A 17,440-nucleotide genomic window follows, 5' to 3' on the forward strand; every position below is an offset into this window, starting at 1 on the left:
CCAGGGAAGTGCACAGATTTATCTTTACAACTACATGCCCTGGAGTGTGCTAGTCCCCCTTTTAAGGAGGTGTTTTGTAAAATAATTTCGAAATTCCAGCAGCTCTAGAAGGAAAAAAAAGAAAATAATAAAAATAAGTGTTTCTACTTTTTAAACAAAATCTTTTGTTTAATGCATTTTCCCCCCTTGTTCTGCTTGCTATTCAGTGATAAAGGAACTTGTAACAACAAGTAGTAAAATATGAAGGAAAGTGCTGGTGAAATAAAGCAGTGACCCAGTCCTTGCCTGCAAGACCCTCATCACTGCCCTAAATTCCCTTCTCCATCTTCATGGGCTCCCAGCATCCTGTGCTTTACAAACCACTCTCACTGTAAGCTCAGGACTTGCTCACCAGTCAAACCATTTATGTTCTTACCCTTCCCCAGTCTTTTCTTATTTATAAAACTCACGTGCATATGTACATTATCATATGTCTGTAACACACAGATAAACACAGTATATCTGTACATGTGTATAAATTAATTGATATACATCCACTTAAATTTAAAATGTAGTAATTTATGTATTGATTAATAACCAGGGCCAGATAATTAATAAACAGGACCAGAAGAAAAGCTGTTAAATATCACAAATCATTTAGTTTGGAAAAGACCTGCCAAGACTGACCCATCATCCCCTTGTCACCAGACCAGAGCAGTGAGTGCCACATCCAGTCACTCCTCGAACACAAATATCCTCTGAATTCCAGAATTTCTCACCACAGTATCCTTCTAATTCCTTGTCACCCATCCCTGAAACGTCCATGTGGTTCTGGTGGATGGATGCAGTGGACAGAGTGATGTAAATACTGGAGGATGTATGGAGTGGGTAGAGTGATGCAGATACTGAAATTTTGGATCTTCAAGGTCAGCTTATCACTGACTTAAATTAGGGTAGGATTCCCCCTTGTTCATTGAATTTGGGGTTTGTTTTTTATATTTAAAAGCAATGTACCAGCAAGGATAAAAGGTATAACCCATAATCCTCGTGAGCTCCAACCAAAGCTTCCTCCCAACCATCCTGGAAGTCACTATTTTGTAACCAATTTGCTATAATTAAAGACTGAAAGCAAAATGAAGGGAGCAGAACATCAGTCTTTTTCTACTCTCCTGATAATCAGGGAATTGTTAAGTGCATTTTGAAGAGCTGCCTGACAATACCTGGAGTGCCAGAGTGGCAACTGCACCGGAGCCACGAGGTGACACAGGGATGGATTTACCCTCTCTGGCATAGAAGTCCTTTTCTTACAAAAGTCACAATTTTGTGAGAAAATAGGGCCAAAGCTGAGGCTGTGTGAAATTCCTGCATAAAGGAATCCATGTGCAGGATGAACACCAGGTTTCCATAAGAGCTGGCCCAGATTGGGTTCCTGTATTGATTTATTTTACTATTTATTTATTCACTCACTGGCCTTTCTTCCATGTACTCATCCCCAAAACAAGATATCATGTCATTTTTCTCTGTATATACGTAATCAACTAATTGTTTCAAAGTATCTCAAATTAACAGGCTTGTTCCATAGGAGTGAAAAAAAAAAAAATTCAGCAAGTAATGAGAGATTTGTCCATCCAGGGAAAGGAACAGTCTTTAGAATTTACCAGTGGTTGTTCTAATCCTACTCTAAACTTATTCTAACATGCTGCTCTTTTATCCCCAGTTTGTTCCCTCTTCAGAAAAGGGCACAGAGTCAATTAAATTGAATATATTCCTGTATTAGCACAGGGAAGGCTGCACAACATCTTAGCATGTTCCTCTCTCTTCTCTCCCTCTCCCCTTCCAAGATGAAAACCTCAACAGTTCTTATGTATAAAGATATTTTTTTCACCGCGAGCTTCCTTTTTTTTTTTTTTTGTGTAAAACATGGAGTTTTCTGGAATCCCAGGCCTGGCTTGCAGAGAAGTGTGTGTATTTAGCAGTGGAGATGTGGCAGCCCGGGTGAGGTTTAAACTCCAGGCTGGCATCCAGGGGCTGGGCTGGCTCAGGAGCTGGGATGTGACTGTATTTACGGTATTTTCCCGAAGCTTTCCATTCTAAGCTCTATTTAATGGAATCTATGCATAGTAAGTAATCAGGTCAGAGAGAAGCAACATCCCCTGTTTGAGATCAATCGCTGGCTAATACTTTATCTAGGCCACTTTATTATCTCATGCTGATTCCATTCCCATTCTCCTCCTCCTTTGTAGCGTGCACTTCAGCTGTGGTAAAAGTACGGATCACATACATATTAAAAACATATACCCATTCTATCTGTATGTAAATGTGGGAGGCACAGCTGGATATTGCAGGAGTTTGATTTACTAATAGTTATTATCTGTTCTAGCTGTTCAGAGGCAAAGAGAGTTGCAGAAAACAAGCTAGCGCAGAAATTGCCTTTATGATATCACTGCCCTGCTTTGGTAATTGTTTAAAATCTCTTCTTTAGCTGGAAGCTTGGCCTTTTCCTTGGCAGATTGGACATGGTTTTCAGAATTGGGGAAGTCTCTTGGTGAGGTGTTGTTTTTTTTTTGTTGTCAGTGCGGCATTGAACTCTATCGTGCTACATCTGGCTATTTAAATGACAAGAAATTGTATTTGAAGTACCAAAAGTCAGGGATGTGGCACTTATTCCATTCTGCTTTCCCAGTCTTTAGGATGCTGCTTGGATTTCTCAAGGAAAGATTGGGGTAAAAAAGACAAAGCTCTAGGCCAAGGGTGCAGTCACCTCCTGCACTTGATTACTTTTGCACAGATCTAATAATTTTTGTTCAAGTCTCCAAATTTTAAACACAACTATGAACTTTTCTCCTTTTTTTCAAATTGAAATTACTGGTGCTTTTTATGTCAGTGTTGTGTTAATTTAGAAGGTTGTGTTATAAATTGTACATCATCTGTGTCAAAACCTGCTGGAAAACATTCTTTTTTAAGTATTATTATTTTAATGCCTAATGCAATTTTGATATTTCCCATTCCTGTGCATCCAGAAATCCCTCTCTCCGTTCCAGGAATGGCTTTAGACCAGGCACCCTGATCTTTTTAGCTGTAATGGGAGATTTTTCACATAAATAGTTTGTGTATTTAAATGTGTTAAGATACATGTCAAGATGTTACAGATTCTCAAAAATGGGTTCTGTCTCCCTGTTCCTCCATCTCAAACAAGTGCAGGAAATTAAAAAAGTAGCTGTATTTTAAGTTGCAATATTTTAAGTAGGTATATTTTAATTAGCTGTGTTCTAGAGGATCTAGACAAAAGCACTTCTCACCGGGTAGGGACCATAAAATGGTCCATGTTTGGACCTGTGATGGATGGCTCTGTTTGCAAACATTTAGGCTCCCCTCTGTCACAATGATCCCAGTTATTCACTCCATGACAAGGAGAAATTCTGACAGACACCAAACACATGCCAGATGTGAAGGAAAGGGCTCTCTCCTGATTTCCCAAGGCAAAAAGTACAGAGCCAAGTTTTAGCTGTTGTAAATATAGAATCATTTAGGTTGGAAAAGGCTTTTGAGATCACAGAGTTCAACCATTAAATATATATGATAAATATTAAACTGTGTCTTCAGTCTGTCAGTTCAGACATACAGTGGACAAGGAGTTCTGGATCAAATCCTGGATTCTTTGGAGGCAATATCAAAATTTATATTGACTTCATTGATGCAAGGATTTCACATTAGGGCTCAGGATGCTCCTGTCACTGTGTGTTCAGTATTTTCCATGCTCAAGGGAGCTTAAGAGGAAAATACATGAATTCTTTCAGGTAGCAGCACTGCTCGAGCTGTTCCCCACTGAGCTGAAATGGGGAAAGGTGTGTCAGGGATCTTTCCCCCTTTATCTTTCAAAAAAAAAGGGGGTTAAAAAACCATCTCTATCCTTAGGGGTATGAGTTCTTTGTCGCTTGAGAAATCAGCTCTTGAAATGGAGAGATACATCCTATCAGTGTCACTAAATCCAGCAATTACACAAGACTTAAGATGGTGACAAGGTTAAGTGGGAGTGGTGGGGTTTGAAGGTGTTGTCTCCATTCCCTGCCTTCTGCACACCCCTGGCTCGTGGGATCACCGAATTTTTACAGCAAACATGAACAGCTGACTTTCTAACATGCCCTAAAGCTGCACGGTGTTCTGGCACTTCCCAGTGAAATGGGAAAAGGAATAACTTGGGCTGGCTCGAAGAAGTGTCGAAAATCTGAGGAAATTGGACAAAAACAAATTGGCAAGAGCTTAGAGTGATACAGTTAATATTTTTGGTTACTCGAGTCTCCTGGGCTTTGCAGTTTAATTTGAGCAAATGTTTCATTTGGCACTTCTGGTGGTTCCGTAGTTCTCCAGGCACAGGGACAAATATTTACATCTCACTCATTTTGGTAGCAGAATTGCAAATCTTTCAATTACTGTGTGTTGAGAAGTTGTGTATTTGCCCTGTTGATGTTTTTTATGTTGGCTGTCTTCCCTACGTATTTATCTAAAAATATATATATAAATAAATCCGTTAACAGTTCCAAAGTAAGAGCCATATCTTTAATTCCCAGCATATTGTCCTTTCCATTCACTCTAAATTCGTCAAAGAATTTGCTCTAAGAGGCAACTGTTGAAATCTAGGTAGGATTTGTATAATGAAATTGGTATTTTAAATGTATTCAGACCCTCTGCATAGATTAAAAAGGCTGGTGCTTATGCAGTACCAGCTACTTGTGGGTCTCTAGTCCGATTAGCACCTCAGGACACTCCTGCAGTATTAAATAAGAGTAATAATTGCCTATGAATAAGCAGAGTATAAAGCAGGAGATAGAGATATGGCTTCTTAGTGACCTGTGTGCATTATGCCTCAAATCCCTTAATCAGATTTGTGCCGCTTGATTCCTCCATCCGCAGAAATTCAGCTGGAGGATCAGGGCCTAAAGTAGTAAAAAAATCAATTAATACTACTTTCTAATTTGTGCGGTTGACAAAAAGAAAAAACCCCGCATATAAATAGGGGACATTTTTCTCCTGAAGAGGGCCGCGCTGGAAGATTTTTTTAATTGGATTTTCATTGTGATTGACAGCGTTTGATTATGACAGTAACTTTATTTGGCCGGACTGTTGGAGCCCCCTTGTTCAGGGTGGGTTTTTATTTTTTTCCTTCCCATCAAAGCTCCTTTTTCTCCCTGGAATTCCCTCCGGAGCCTCGGTGCCTGTGAAAGAGCCTTTTAGCACCTTTGTTGCCGCCATCCCTGGTGACGATTGGGCCCAGCTGGTCGCGGGGTCGGAAAATGCGCCTCTCACAAAGAGCTCGGCATCTCCCTCCTCTCAATAATTTTTAAGAGCCCCAGAAACCTGTTGAGGATTAGAAGTAGCTTTAGATGTGAAATGAGTGTTAAGTATTAGTAATCGGGAGATTAGGGCCCCGGGGACAACGGGAGATAAACAACCGCAATTAAGGCAAATCTGCCAGAGTAAACAAAATTGAGCAGAAACAGATGCCCTCGCCATTTTGGGGGATTGATTGGAGGGCACCGAGGAATCGATTTTTGTCTTGTTTACACTTCCAAACCCCTGTGATAAACTGGGAGGCTAAATATTTCATAGCGCCTGATTTTAGTTAATTTTTCTCGGCGCCTCACGGTGACCAGGCCCGGGCTTGCTCAGCCTTCACAGGGAGCAGCTAATTGCCTATGAAGGGCCCCTGTGTTTAAATGGGCTTGACAGGAATTTAAATTTTGTTTCAATCAACCTCTGCGCTCACAGCCTGCTCCAGTTTCTAATTTTTAAATTAAACACGATTATTTTTTTTCCCCCCCTCTATTTTTTTTTTCAAAGCTGCAGCCTCCCCTCCGGAGCCCCGGCACCACCTCGGGAATGCGCGGGTTTATCCAGCTCCTAATTCCAAAACACAGCAAGCGGCAGCCGTGGAAAAGTTCATTGTCCCATAAATGTGCATCTGCCCGCTCGGATTTAATGGGAAAGGCTGGGGTAAACACTCTGCTGGTGTAAATCGGGACCAGGGAGAGATGGGTTTCCACCAGGAAAAGGCTCCCGGTTGTGTTAAAATACAACTCCGAGAATGGGAATGGTGTTTGTGGCCTCGGTCATTTGTTCAGTGACCTTGGGAGAGATTCAAAGGAATTTTTTTAATTTTTTTTTCCCCAAGCCAACTAGTGGTGATATATTTTGGCTTCTCTGTGTTTTCAGCGCGTTCATCCCGATGTCGGGTCATACCTGAGCTTCCTTCATTCCTCAGACGAGGGGTCTTGGCAGCACGTTCATCTTGATCATTTAGTACTTTATTTAGTCCCTTTACCAAACCTGGCAAACACGGGGATGGTGTTTTGCACTTGTGCCACAGAATGCAGGATGATCATACAGGTACTTTTAAAAACAACTTGTTCATTTGCAGAAACTTCATCACAAAACCACTAACAAAGTATGGGCTGTTTCATTCTCCCTTTTTTGCTTCCAGCCACGTAATTTTCTGGGTTTTTTTGCTTTTGTTAATGGTTGTTATATGTGTTTGTGTGTGTGTGTGTGTGTATGCACACAGTGTTTTCTACTCTAAGCTTTGGGTGAAAAACATTTAGGAGATTGTTTCAGTTTACTTCAGCTTAGTAATTTGCTTTGTAATTATTTTTTCCTGTTAGGAGAAACCAGTGTCTCAAAACTTGGAGAAAACAACTGTTTTCTTGCCCAGTCCAGGGGAACATTTAGTCCCTGTTTGAAGGAAATACTGTACCAGCTTTTAATTTTTGCTATATCAGCTTTTAATTCCTGATGAGCTCTGGTGTGGATGAGACTATTCCTGTGCTCTCATGAGCTGAGGACATTTCTGCAGGTGCATCTCCATCAGCATTGGAGTTCAGGTCAGGTGTGCCTTTCTGGCGTGAATCCCCTGCTCTCTCAGAGCCCCCACACTTTCATTCTCATCACAGGCAGGTCTTGAAGCTCATGAATTGAATGGATTTCAAATGAAACCACACCAGAAGATGTGCTCCAGGCACACACCTAATGAGATCTAGCTACTAATGGGCGCTGGGCCCACAGACCAGACCAGGGCTGGTCCAAAGTGAAACCTCTTCCATCCCTGAAACGTTGCACCAACCATTTCCCTCAGCAGATCTGCTCCTGCTGTCGACAGCTTGCTAATGTTGACATACTCCATCAGCCTTGGGCCACTCTCCCAGTTCCTCTTCTCCAGCTCTTCTTAACCTCAGCAGCACTTGCAGAAGTAAAGCTCCAATTATATTTCGGTTGCTTTAGTTTGTTTTTAAGAGTCATAAGAGAACGAAGTACCTTTGCTGGGAGTTGGCTCGTTTTCCTTCGCCGAGCACCACGAGGAGTGCCAAGGACGGTTATCGATTTAACAACAAATATCAAAAGCAAAACTGCCGTGGAAAGAACGATCTGGAGATGGGCAAATAGACTCCTCTGTGCCACAGCCAAACCCAGAAGTCTGTAGGAAATTTAAGACTGGTATGTGCCACAGGAAGGGAACAAATAGCAGACCCATCCATGGATGCACCCATGGGGTCCTGCAGTAAGAGGGGGTTGAAGTCAGGTCCGTGCTGTGGAGTGGAGCTGCTCTGATTCCTGCTGATTGGAGCTGGAAAATTCCCTCTTGGCTCTTTGGTGATGAGTTGCCAGCTGGACACACCAGTCAAGTGCACATGGGATCTCTTAGGTCAGTTTTTGGGGCCACCAGCCATCCAAAACTTCAGAAGAAGGTTGGAAAAAAGGATGTGAATCATAATAGAAGGATTTGTATTGCTGTTTAAAAATGTGAGTTCAGGGAGACAGCTGCTCTTCAGTTTAAGGGGTTGAGGTTTAAGTTAAGCTGTTCTTCCTCTTGGTCCATCCATTAGGTTGGGGACTCTTGCCATTTGAAGACAAATTCTGTGAGTTGCAGGAGAGTTTTGGTGCCTCAACAAAAGTAAACCCTTGCAATTAACTTCATCATATAAAAAGGAAAAGTGCTTTGGTAAAAGTTAATCTACAAATAGATAAATAATAAGGAAAAAAAAACCTGCAAAAATAATCCTCAAAAAAAAAAAAAGATAAACAGGAAATATAATTCCAAGGCTTCAGTGCTTGGTTGTGTTATCCATTTATCTTTGTTTGATATGTTTTCTGTCATCTTTTCGCTATCTTGCATATCATCAGAGAGAGAAAATCATTACTGTGCTAATCTAGGTAGCCATAGTTCTAAGGCTGACCTAGGCTAATCTGCCTTTGCAATTTCAAGAACTATGTTTGACTCCTCTGAAAGTAACCTTAAATTGTAGTCTTGTAAGAATTCCAGAGCTGTATCCTTCACTCCTTCTCCTAATGAGGTTATGACCAAATGCTCATTATAATTGCTTTAGACTCCTTTTAATTTTCGAGCTTATTAATCATAAGAAGAGTTATTTAAAATTGCATAAATTAATCTTAGATTAAAAGCCCATCAAAGCCTCGAAACAATTAAGAATAAGTAGGATTTCCCTGGGGCAGCAAGTTTTATTTTAATAGTGTAGTCAGGTGGATATCAGAACATTGAAGTATGGTAGTGATTAATGTATGCAAAATTTAAATGAGAGTTTTTAAATGGCAAATCTAAATCACATATTGACCTAACTGTGGGCTTTAACTGCATTGTCTGTCATATATTTAAACTGTTTAGTAATCAACAGTTTAATTACAGTGTGTGTTAGGGAGGCCAACAAACAAAACTCCCCACGTCCCGACATTCCATGTGGAGGTGTTTAGCAGGCTGGGCTCTGCTCTTGGCTGTGAGGAGTGAGGAGAGAGCAGAAACTCCAGGGAGACTGGTGGTACTTAATTTTTCTCATGGATGTGTTCTTGTTCCTGCATCATCTCCAGAAAACACCAGCTGGACATGGCCAGGTTGGAGAGGGCTCGGTCTAGTGGAAGGTGGATGAGCTTTAAACTGGATGAGCTTTAAAGTTTCTTCCAACTCAGACCATTCCAAGGTTCTATGATGCAACTTTCTGGCCCTCTTTGCCACCTTCACCATTCTCTAGACACATCAGTCCTCTCTGCTCCCCGAGCTGGCAGGAGCTGCAGGTGATGTCCTTGTGAGGGGGGGAAATTCTGTGAAAATGTTAAATTCTGGGTGCTTTTTCTTCTGACCCTGGGTGTCCCTGTGCCCTCAGCCCTCCTGTGCCACCCAGAGCTTTGCAGCTCCCACAGATCTGTCAAAGCACCACTGGAAAAGCTCCAGGGTGACCTGACTGTGGCCTTCCAGTGCCTGCAGGGAGCCTGCAAGAAAGATGGAGAGACACTATTTACAAGGACCTGGAGTGACAGGATAAAGGGGAATGGCTTCAAACTGTCAGAGGGTAGATTTAAATCAGATATTAGGAAGGAATCCTTCCCTGTGAGGGTGGTGAGCCCCTGGCACAGGTTGCCCAGAGAAGCTGTGGCTGCCCCATCCCTGGAAGTGTCCAAGGCCAGGTTGGATGAACTTGGAGCAACCTGGGCTAGTGGAAGGTGTCCCTGCCCATGGCAGGGGGTGGAATGAGATGAACTTTAAGGTCCCTTCCAACCCAGGCCGTTCCATGATTCTGTGATTCCGTGCTTTTGGCCCCTGCTGGGGGGAATTTCACTCCAGCAGCAGGCTGAGAACAGGCCCTGGGGATGCTGAATCCTCACCATGCACAGTGAGAGGCAGTCCTTGCCCTCAATAGTCGCTGTTCTGAGGACAGGAACCAGGAGACAGAACTGGGCCAGTAAACACTCAGTCCCAGATCAAACACAGCCCTGCAAGTACCTAGAAAAGCAGCTGTTTTAGGGTTAAACCTGCAATGCCATCGCTGCAGGTGCCACAAGGAAGAGACAAGGAGGCTTCAGCTGACCTTGCTGCAGCTTTGGGACACTGGGGACACGCTTTCCAGACACACTGAGCCTCCCAGGCCCTGCTGTTTCAAGCACTTCAGGTGCTCACACTTTCCTTTACAGGGTAAAAAAAGCCATCCTAAAACTGCAAAGGAAAAACAGGAGCTGGAGCAGCCAGATCACACTTGAACAGTGTCTTGCAGGGTCCTTTCACCCCTGGGTGTGTTCTGTGTCTCTGTGGATTAATGGGTGTTCACCCTTCAGATTTTTTTGCCCCACTCAAGCCTTAGGAGCTGCCTGGAGCATCCCCTGAGGATGCTCTGACACCTTCTGTGCCTGTGAATTAACAATGTTTTGGGAGTATTGGCCTGAGGATTCCTCGCTGCTATTCCTGGCTGTGGGAGCCGAAGTCGGCCGTGTGGAGAGCGAGCTCAGATAATTAGAACAGCATTTAGTGTGGCTTGTCCTTGGAGGCAGGAGCTCTAGATGTGAAATCCTCCTCCTCCTCTTCTGGAGGCTGGGGTAGAGTGATGAAATCCTACACGTGCTGAGGTCGCTGGAGAAGGACACGGGGTCAGTTCAGGGTTGTTTGGGTTACTCAGCACTTGCCAGGTGTCCTGGGAAGCTGGTTCAGCTCCAGAGCTGAGGTTGGTGTTTGTCCTGTTGGAGGTTTGACTTGTGTTCCCTGTTAAACATGTGAATGGACAAGAATTTCCCCCCGAATACGTGCCCTCAGTAATTACAAGAGCTATAAACAGCATGGACACCTCGGTAGCAGTGGGAGAACTAATTGGGATGGTCGCTGGGATGTGCTATTGGACAGCCAAGGTGGAATTTTTTGGGATTGTAGGGCTTGTGCTCCTTCTGCCAGCTCGAGGTGAGCTGCCAGCCAGGCCTTCCTTTGAACAGAGCACTTGCAGTGGGGGCAGGCAAGGAACATCCCACCTGATCCAGGAGCATGAGGAATGTCGTGGTTTTGTCATGTTTCCCACTGAGTTAGTGCAGACAGGGCTGGAGTTCTGAGGGGGAGTGACCGGGTGGAAATGGGTGCAGAGGCAGACACAGGTCCCACGTGTCCAACGGGGCTGTGCAGAGCTGGGTCAGAGGATGTTCTTCCCAAATCTCAACTCCTGCTGCCAGGGAAGCCTTACCACTGTCACTGGGGATTAGGGAATGGGAGCAGGTTTCCAGTTTTCATTGTTTTCCAAATAGGTTCCATGTTTATGCAGGAAAAGCTCAGTGTTGCTGCACCACAGAGACATTCAGAGCAGCAAAGCAGCCACGTTCCATTTCTAACATCACCAAATAAACTGCTGCATTTTCCTCAGCCCCCCCCCTTTAAAAAATGGCATCAGAACTGCATGTTAAGCAGCCAGTGAGCTTCCCTCAGAGCAGCCTGTAGCCAGCAGTAATATTTATTTTCTCTATTTGTTTTAAGCCTGTGAAGACTGTGGTTTCCTCCACACTGTCCTGATGGAGCCCTGACCAGCGAGCGTGCAATGCCCCCAGCCCTAATGTGCCATTAATGATAGGTTAATGTACAGTATAATGTTTTTTGGACTATGGGTTCATTACACTTCTGAGTGCAAGGTCCTTCTGCAGAGCGCCCAAGGTCCCATTGCATTATATCATGCAATAAAAATACCCTTTTCATATCACAGGCTAATAAACTGTATTTGAAATGCTGTCTGAGGGCACTGCTGTTGTCTTGATAGGCTGGGGCTGCAACAGTTGGGATCTTCCTGTTGGGGTTTTTGTCAGGCTGGATTCAGATTTTTAAAGGGAATGCATGATTTGTCTGTGCTGCTTTGTGATAAATGGAGCTGCTCAGGCTGGAGGGGTTCCTCTAAAAGAAAATGTTAGAAGGGTGGCACCAGTGCAACCAATGCAACGCTGCTTCTTTCCCAACGTTCCTTGCATAAGGATGAGGTATTTTCTTGTTATTTCTAATTTTCTGCTCTCCCCAGTCAACCTCTCGCTGCCCCAGGGAAAAAATACCAAGGAGATGGTGTTGTGGGTTAGGTCTGGATGCACTGTCAGAAAAAAAGAGCAGTATCACTGCCCACCATTTGGGATTCAGGTTCCTGTCCATTCCTCATCCCTCTCGCATTCTGGGCCCCAGGAAGCACCACCCTGTCATTTTTGCAGATTTACAAGGAAATTGGTGGCTGCCTTGCATTTCATACACTTTGTCACCATTCCAGGTTGGTATCTGCCTATTTTGTGGGCCTTTAAACCAGTCTTCCCAACAAACAATCACTTCTTTTGTGCCTGGAAAGTGCTCTGAAATCCCAGGAGTGTTGCTTAAGGGATGTTATTTATGCTCTGCCTGTCCTTTGGCAACATTCAGGAGCCTCAGTGTTGGTCTAAACATCCTTGGTGCTCTCCAAGCACACACATTTTATGGCCAGTGGCAGAGCAACCTGTTCATGGGAGAGATTCTCCTGGATTCTTCCCTGGATTTGTGTATGAGAGGCAGTTTAAGCTGTTCCATGTGCATTAGACTGAAGAGCTGAAAGGATTCAGGTAGCTCAGATTTGGACCTTGTATTAGGACTGTGTCCCAGGGGGAATTTCATCTCCCTGGGACAATTCATCCATCTGGACAATCCATCCATCGTGGGCCCTTGGTGCTGGGAAATGCCCCTGGATCTGCAGTCCTGCCAAGATTGCCATGGAAAGTCTGTTGCTATAAACCCTGGGTGGGTTTTTAACAGAAACAAAGATTTCTCAGGGCAGAGGAGAAGGCCATGAGAGCAAATTGCTGAATTTTAAGGGTGGGTAAAATTATGGAACTTTTACCCTTGAATAATGGCAATTTAATTGACTGGGCTAAATGATTGATGGTTGGTGAGCAATGAGTTTGAATTCCCAGGGCTGTGTGTTCAGGGGGGCACTGCCCTTTTAATTTCATGTCAGATATTTAAATCATTTTACATCACCCTGGGAGAGGAGCTCCCCTTTAAAGAGTTAACCTGTCTGGGGGGACACTGCAACTTGAGCCACGTACCCTTTATCAAGAGAACCAGATGAGACAAGTTCATTTAAAAAGCCTGGTTTGTCATTGTTTATCTAATTTTCGGGGTTGACACACAAAATTAGGCTGGCTGACACTCACTCCAGGGCTATCCCTGGCCCTGTCCTGCCTGACCTTTCCAGCTCCAGGCTGATGTGCTGCAGGAATCTCAGTGCATCCCAAAGCCCAGGGTGAGGCAAACCAGTACCTGCCCAGTAAGGGAAACCACTTCAAATAGGTCCAGACTGAGACCTGTTTGTTGAGACTGAGCTTTTCAGTCTTGTGGCAACTGGAATAAATTTCCTTCTGTTGACTCTTTTAGTAGCATTTTCAGAATGAAAACTCCTGAGAAAAATTACAACGGTTGAAAATTGCAAGCTAATATAATTTGTGTCTCCCGGTTCTGATGTTCTTGGTCACCCAACGCTGAATTGTTGGGGTTTTGTGGCCTGCTCACAGAATCTCTGAGCAGTAACTTGGATTTTTAGTGGATGTGGGATCAGTGGTGGATGGATTGAAGTGCTCCTCCATATCTCTTAAAGATGGCACTACAAACCAGCAAGGTGTGAACACACGCTGGAAAGGCCACCAAGAAATAAAACCAGGAAGAAATTAAATGAGCCAAAATTTCAAACCAGCTAAATAAGTGAGTTAAAAATTGCCCAAAGAGTAATTAACAATTATCTCTTTCATTTACAAAGCAAAACAAAACAACCCCCAAACTTTAGCTCAAAAATGAGAAATTTTTGCATCATGTTTGGCAGCACATTTGTCATTTTTCTGTGGCAGCTCTGGCTGCATTCCTCCTTTAGTGGTTTTGATTTTTGTCTGGTTTTTTTCCCCTTAATTTTCCTTTCTTCCCTGTCTAATCTTCCTGCCCCTTCTCTCCTCTTTCCCTTGCAAAGATATCTCCAGTTTAAGGTTTCTGAGGGGGGGAGATGTGTGCTTGGAGGAAATCCTGAATAACTTCCCTGAGACATTTTTGGGTGCTGAGCCAACTGCAAGCCCTCTTACGTTGTTTGTGCTACATTTTCACTCCAAATGTTGCTGTGAACAGGCCAAGGCCAGGGTTGGTGGACTCCTGCATTACCCACAGTTCCAGGATGCTCTTTGATATCTGTTTTATTGCAGTTGCAGGGGTGAGTGCAGGTTTTAGAAGCAGCAAAGTGGGTTTGGAAGTAGATTTTGGCACAGGCCATCCATGACCTGCTTGGGAGCTCCTTGTTTTTGGTGCCTGACCTGGACATGCTGCTGGTTGTCCACCCAAGAGCTGCAAAGATGGGTCCTCCTGACACTGAATTTGTAGCTTCGGTAGAAATCTCTGTTCTCCCGTTCCCTATTTAAAAACAAACAAAATCTCCAAAAAAACCCCCTCAAACAGGACAAAAAAACCAACCACCAGGTTCTGAAAAACCATCTCCTAGTAAAACCATCCCTTCAGGCTGAGAAAAAGCCTCCCTGGAGAGCAGCACAGTCCAAAAACAAGGGAAATCCCAAGAATGGTTTCAACTTAAACTTCTTCCCGAGGAGAACAGTGTGTAAAACCCCGGGTTTCACTGGAATATCCTCACAAAACAAAGCAAACAGGGTGACCAGCGTGGCCAGCTGATGTTTCCAGCCTGGCAGAGCTGCAGTTTCCCTGGACACATTGTGAGGAGCTCAAAGGCAGGGATATCCTGGGTGTGAGATGGCTTTGGCTGCGGGGGGTCTCTCCATCGTAAAGGAGATTCATGGGAGAAGGGACTGGCTTTAATAGCTGCCTTTAATTGCCCCAATGCATCTGCTCTTCCTTGTCTGTGCCTTCTGATTGTTTTTTCCTGGTTCTCTCCAGTGTCCTTGGCTGTTTTGTTTAAGAGGCAAAACAGCTCCTTCTAGGCTGTCTTGCTTATAATAGGCATTTACTTTATTCCTGCACCTTTTTCACCCAAAAATACCCCGAGTGCTGGGCAAAAGCACACTTGTACTGATTTTTTGCAGCAGCATTTATTCCCTTTTTAACCGTGAGGCTGCTGGAAATTAAGCAGCTTTTGTGAAGGTCACACTGCAAAATATGTGACAGCTTGGGAATAAACACCAGGATTCCTGTCTCTGGGTTCCCTATCGTGCCCTCTCCTGAATTGTTTTCTTAGGTAAGAGCCAAGTAAAATCAGCAATATTTCACACTGAATTCCTGTAAAACAGCGAAACCCAAACATACTTGGTTGGGATATTTGGAGTAGGAGCAAAAAGAAAAGAGGATTCTGTCTTTCCTTAGTGCTGTGCCTGATGTTAGACATGCAAGTCCAGAGCTGAGGATTTTTAGTGGCCAGGTGTTGGGTGGGAAAAGACATTGGCCATATGCTCGGTGCCTGGAGCATCTGTGTACTTAAATGCATCATTTTGGGATCATCCATCTTCTCTGGGAGCACTGAGCTCTCTGCTGCCATCCCAGACGGGATCTGGAACCCCTGGATCTGTCCTTCCTCCCTGGTGGAGCATCTCCCAGGCAGTGACCGGGAGTGAACACACACGGATCCGCCCGGATGGGAAATTCTGGATGCTCTGACAGGATTCCAAGTTGCTGTTTATAGTTAAGAGGGGCTGAAAGGAAGAAATTTGCTCCCCAAAAATTGAATATCGAGGGAAAACATCCCTTACTGTGGCAGTTCCCAAAGAGCAAACTCGGGAAGGTCGATTGCAATGGCAGGAAGCAGCAGCTGCCCACAATTCCAAAGGCATGGAGAGAAAACGAAGGGCTTGGTGGGATGCACTGACAAATTTGGGAAAGCAGGTTCTCTGCACTGGCTTTGCTCTGGAAATGTGTGATCACACAAGAGCTGTGCTGTGGCCCCCAGTTTGCAGGAGCTGGGTGGTCCTGTATCTCTGGATTTGGGAATCTCTGCGGTTGTTTTCTGTGGGATGTGCATGTAAGAAAGGGGTCTTAAAGCCCATCCAATTCCAAACCCCTGCCATGGGCAGGGACACCTTCCACTATTCCAGGTTACTCCAAGCCCTGGCCAACCTGGCCTTGGACACTTCCAGGGATCCAGGGGCAGCCACAGCTTCTCTGGGCAACCTGTGCCAGGGCCTCTCCACCCTCACAGGGAAGGATTCCTTCCCAATATCCCATCTATCCCTGCCCTCTGGCAGTGGGAAGCTATTCCCTGTTGTCCTGTCCCTCCATCCCTTGTCCCCAGTCCCTCTCCAGATCTCCTGGAGCCCCTTTAGGCCCTGGAAGGTCAATACACAGGAAAGGTGCACAGGGGGCTGTTACAGAGAGAAACTTTTAGGGATCACAGACCTTTACAAGTAGAAGAGCAGATTAATGTTTTTTTTTTCCCAGGATATCATTTTCCCAAAACATCCTTTAGCGGTTGCACAGCCTGGAAGGCCATCCCAGAAAGGAGCTAAAGGCTCTAAACACAATGAGCTACTGGAACATAAAAATAAACAACCAGTATTTCCAAGGAGTCCTGGGCTGAGGCCTCCAGGAGGAGTCTGGGCCCCCCCAGCCTTCCCTCCTCCATAGGAACCTGCACATGGATAACATGGATCCGAGGGGAAGTTCACTGCTTTGAATCACCAGTTTATTGCATTTTTATGGCTGTAACCACAGGATATTCCAATGTGGGGTTTTTTTTTCCAAAGGGTCGTGTTTGTCGTGGCTGACTCTGCCTGTCCCACTTTGCAGGGCCACCCCTTCATCGTGCAGTACAACGATGGCAACGCCGAGGTCGTGTCCATGTGGGTGTGCAGGATGCTGGAGGAACGACGGGCCACCCAGGGCCCACAGTGAGCTGGGAGCATCCCAGGAAACCAGAGCTCATCCTGGACCAGAAGCACCATCCCCATGCTTCGGACTCGCCCTTTCTCCGGATCCTATTTCCCTAAAAATATTTTCTAGGAGCACCAACAAAGCCTCTCGGGGGGTTTGTTGCTGCCTTTCCCTCACTGCCACACTAAAGGAATTTTCTTCCCACCTTTCTTTTGCTGCCGAGCAATTTTACAGATTATCTTCAGTTATACTGTCCACAGCCTTGAAGCAAGTATTTTATATCTCTATTTTTTGGTTATTGAATGTACTGGATGTTTCCTGACTCCAGAGTATTTTTTAACTGTTGCTCTTGTACGGATGACACGCCGAGTGTTTAGAGGAATCCTGAGGAGCTGGTGGCTGTCTCTGTGTCCAGAAAGCCACAAAAGACTGGGTTGAAATGTAAAACAAAAGCAAACAAACAGAAAAAGAGAAGGATCTGGGCTTGCCCAGGTGAGGGTTGCCCTTCCAGAGGGCATTCAGGTGGATCAGCACTAATAAATGACTGGGAATGCCTCTCCCTGCTCCCGGCACCGGCTGCTGCAGTGCAGGTCAGGTTTGCTGGGAGAGCCAAGCAGGGAAGAGAACACAAAAATGAAGAGCATCCATGGTCAGGCTCTGCAGGCTGGTCCCTCAGTCAGAAGGGTTTTGCTGAGGTGGAAAAGGTGAGGGGAAAGGACAGTGCTCAGCTCTGGAGCCAGGCTGGGAGAGCTGGGGGGGTTCACCTGGAGAAGAGAAGGATCCAAGGAGACCTGAGAGCCCCTTGCAGGGCCTAAAGGGACTCCAGGAGAGCTGGAGAGGGACCTG

The 17,440-nt window shown here is 44.9% G+C and overlaps 1 protein-coding gene across 3 annotated transcripts in view; it reads left to right on the plus strand.

Annotated features, from left to right (window-relative positions):
- MAP2K5 (mitogen-activated protein kinase kinase 5) overlaps positions 1–17,419 on the plus strand; it is a 128,155-nt gene extending 110,736 nt beyond the window's left edge. For all 3 annotated transcript variants that reach the window (XM_027688438.1, XM_027688439.1, XM_027688440.1), the window contains one exon: positions 16,511–17,419. In XM_027688438.1, the coding sequence (XP_027544239.1) occupies positions 16,511–16,615 (105 nt within the window). In that variant the 3' untranslated portion in view covers positions 16,616–17,419. The remainder of the gene's footprint in view (positions 1–16,510) is intronic.
- Positions 17,420–17,440: the final 21 nt, after the last annotated feature.

This window comes from Neopelma chrysocephalum, unplaced genomic scaffold (assembly GCF_003984885.1).
Source record: "Neopelma chrysocephalum unplaced genomic scaffold, ASM398488v2 Primary Assembly neopelma1_75, whole genome shotgun sequence".
Lineage (NCBI taxonomy): Eukaryota > Metazoa > Chordata > Aves > Passeriformes > Pipridae > Neopelma > Neopelma chrysocephalum.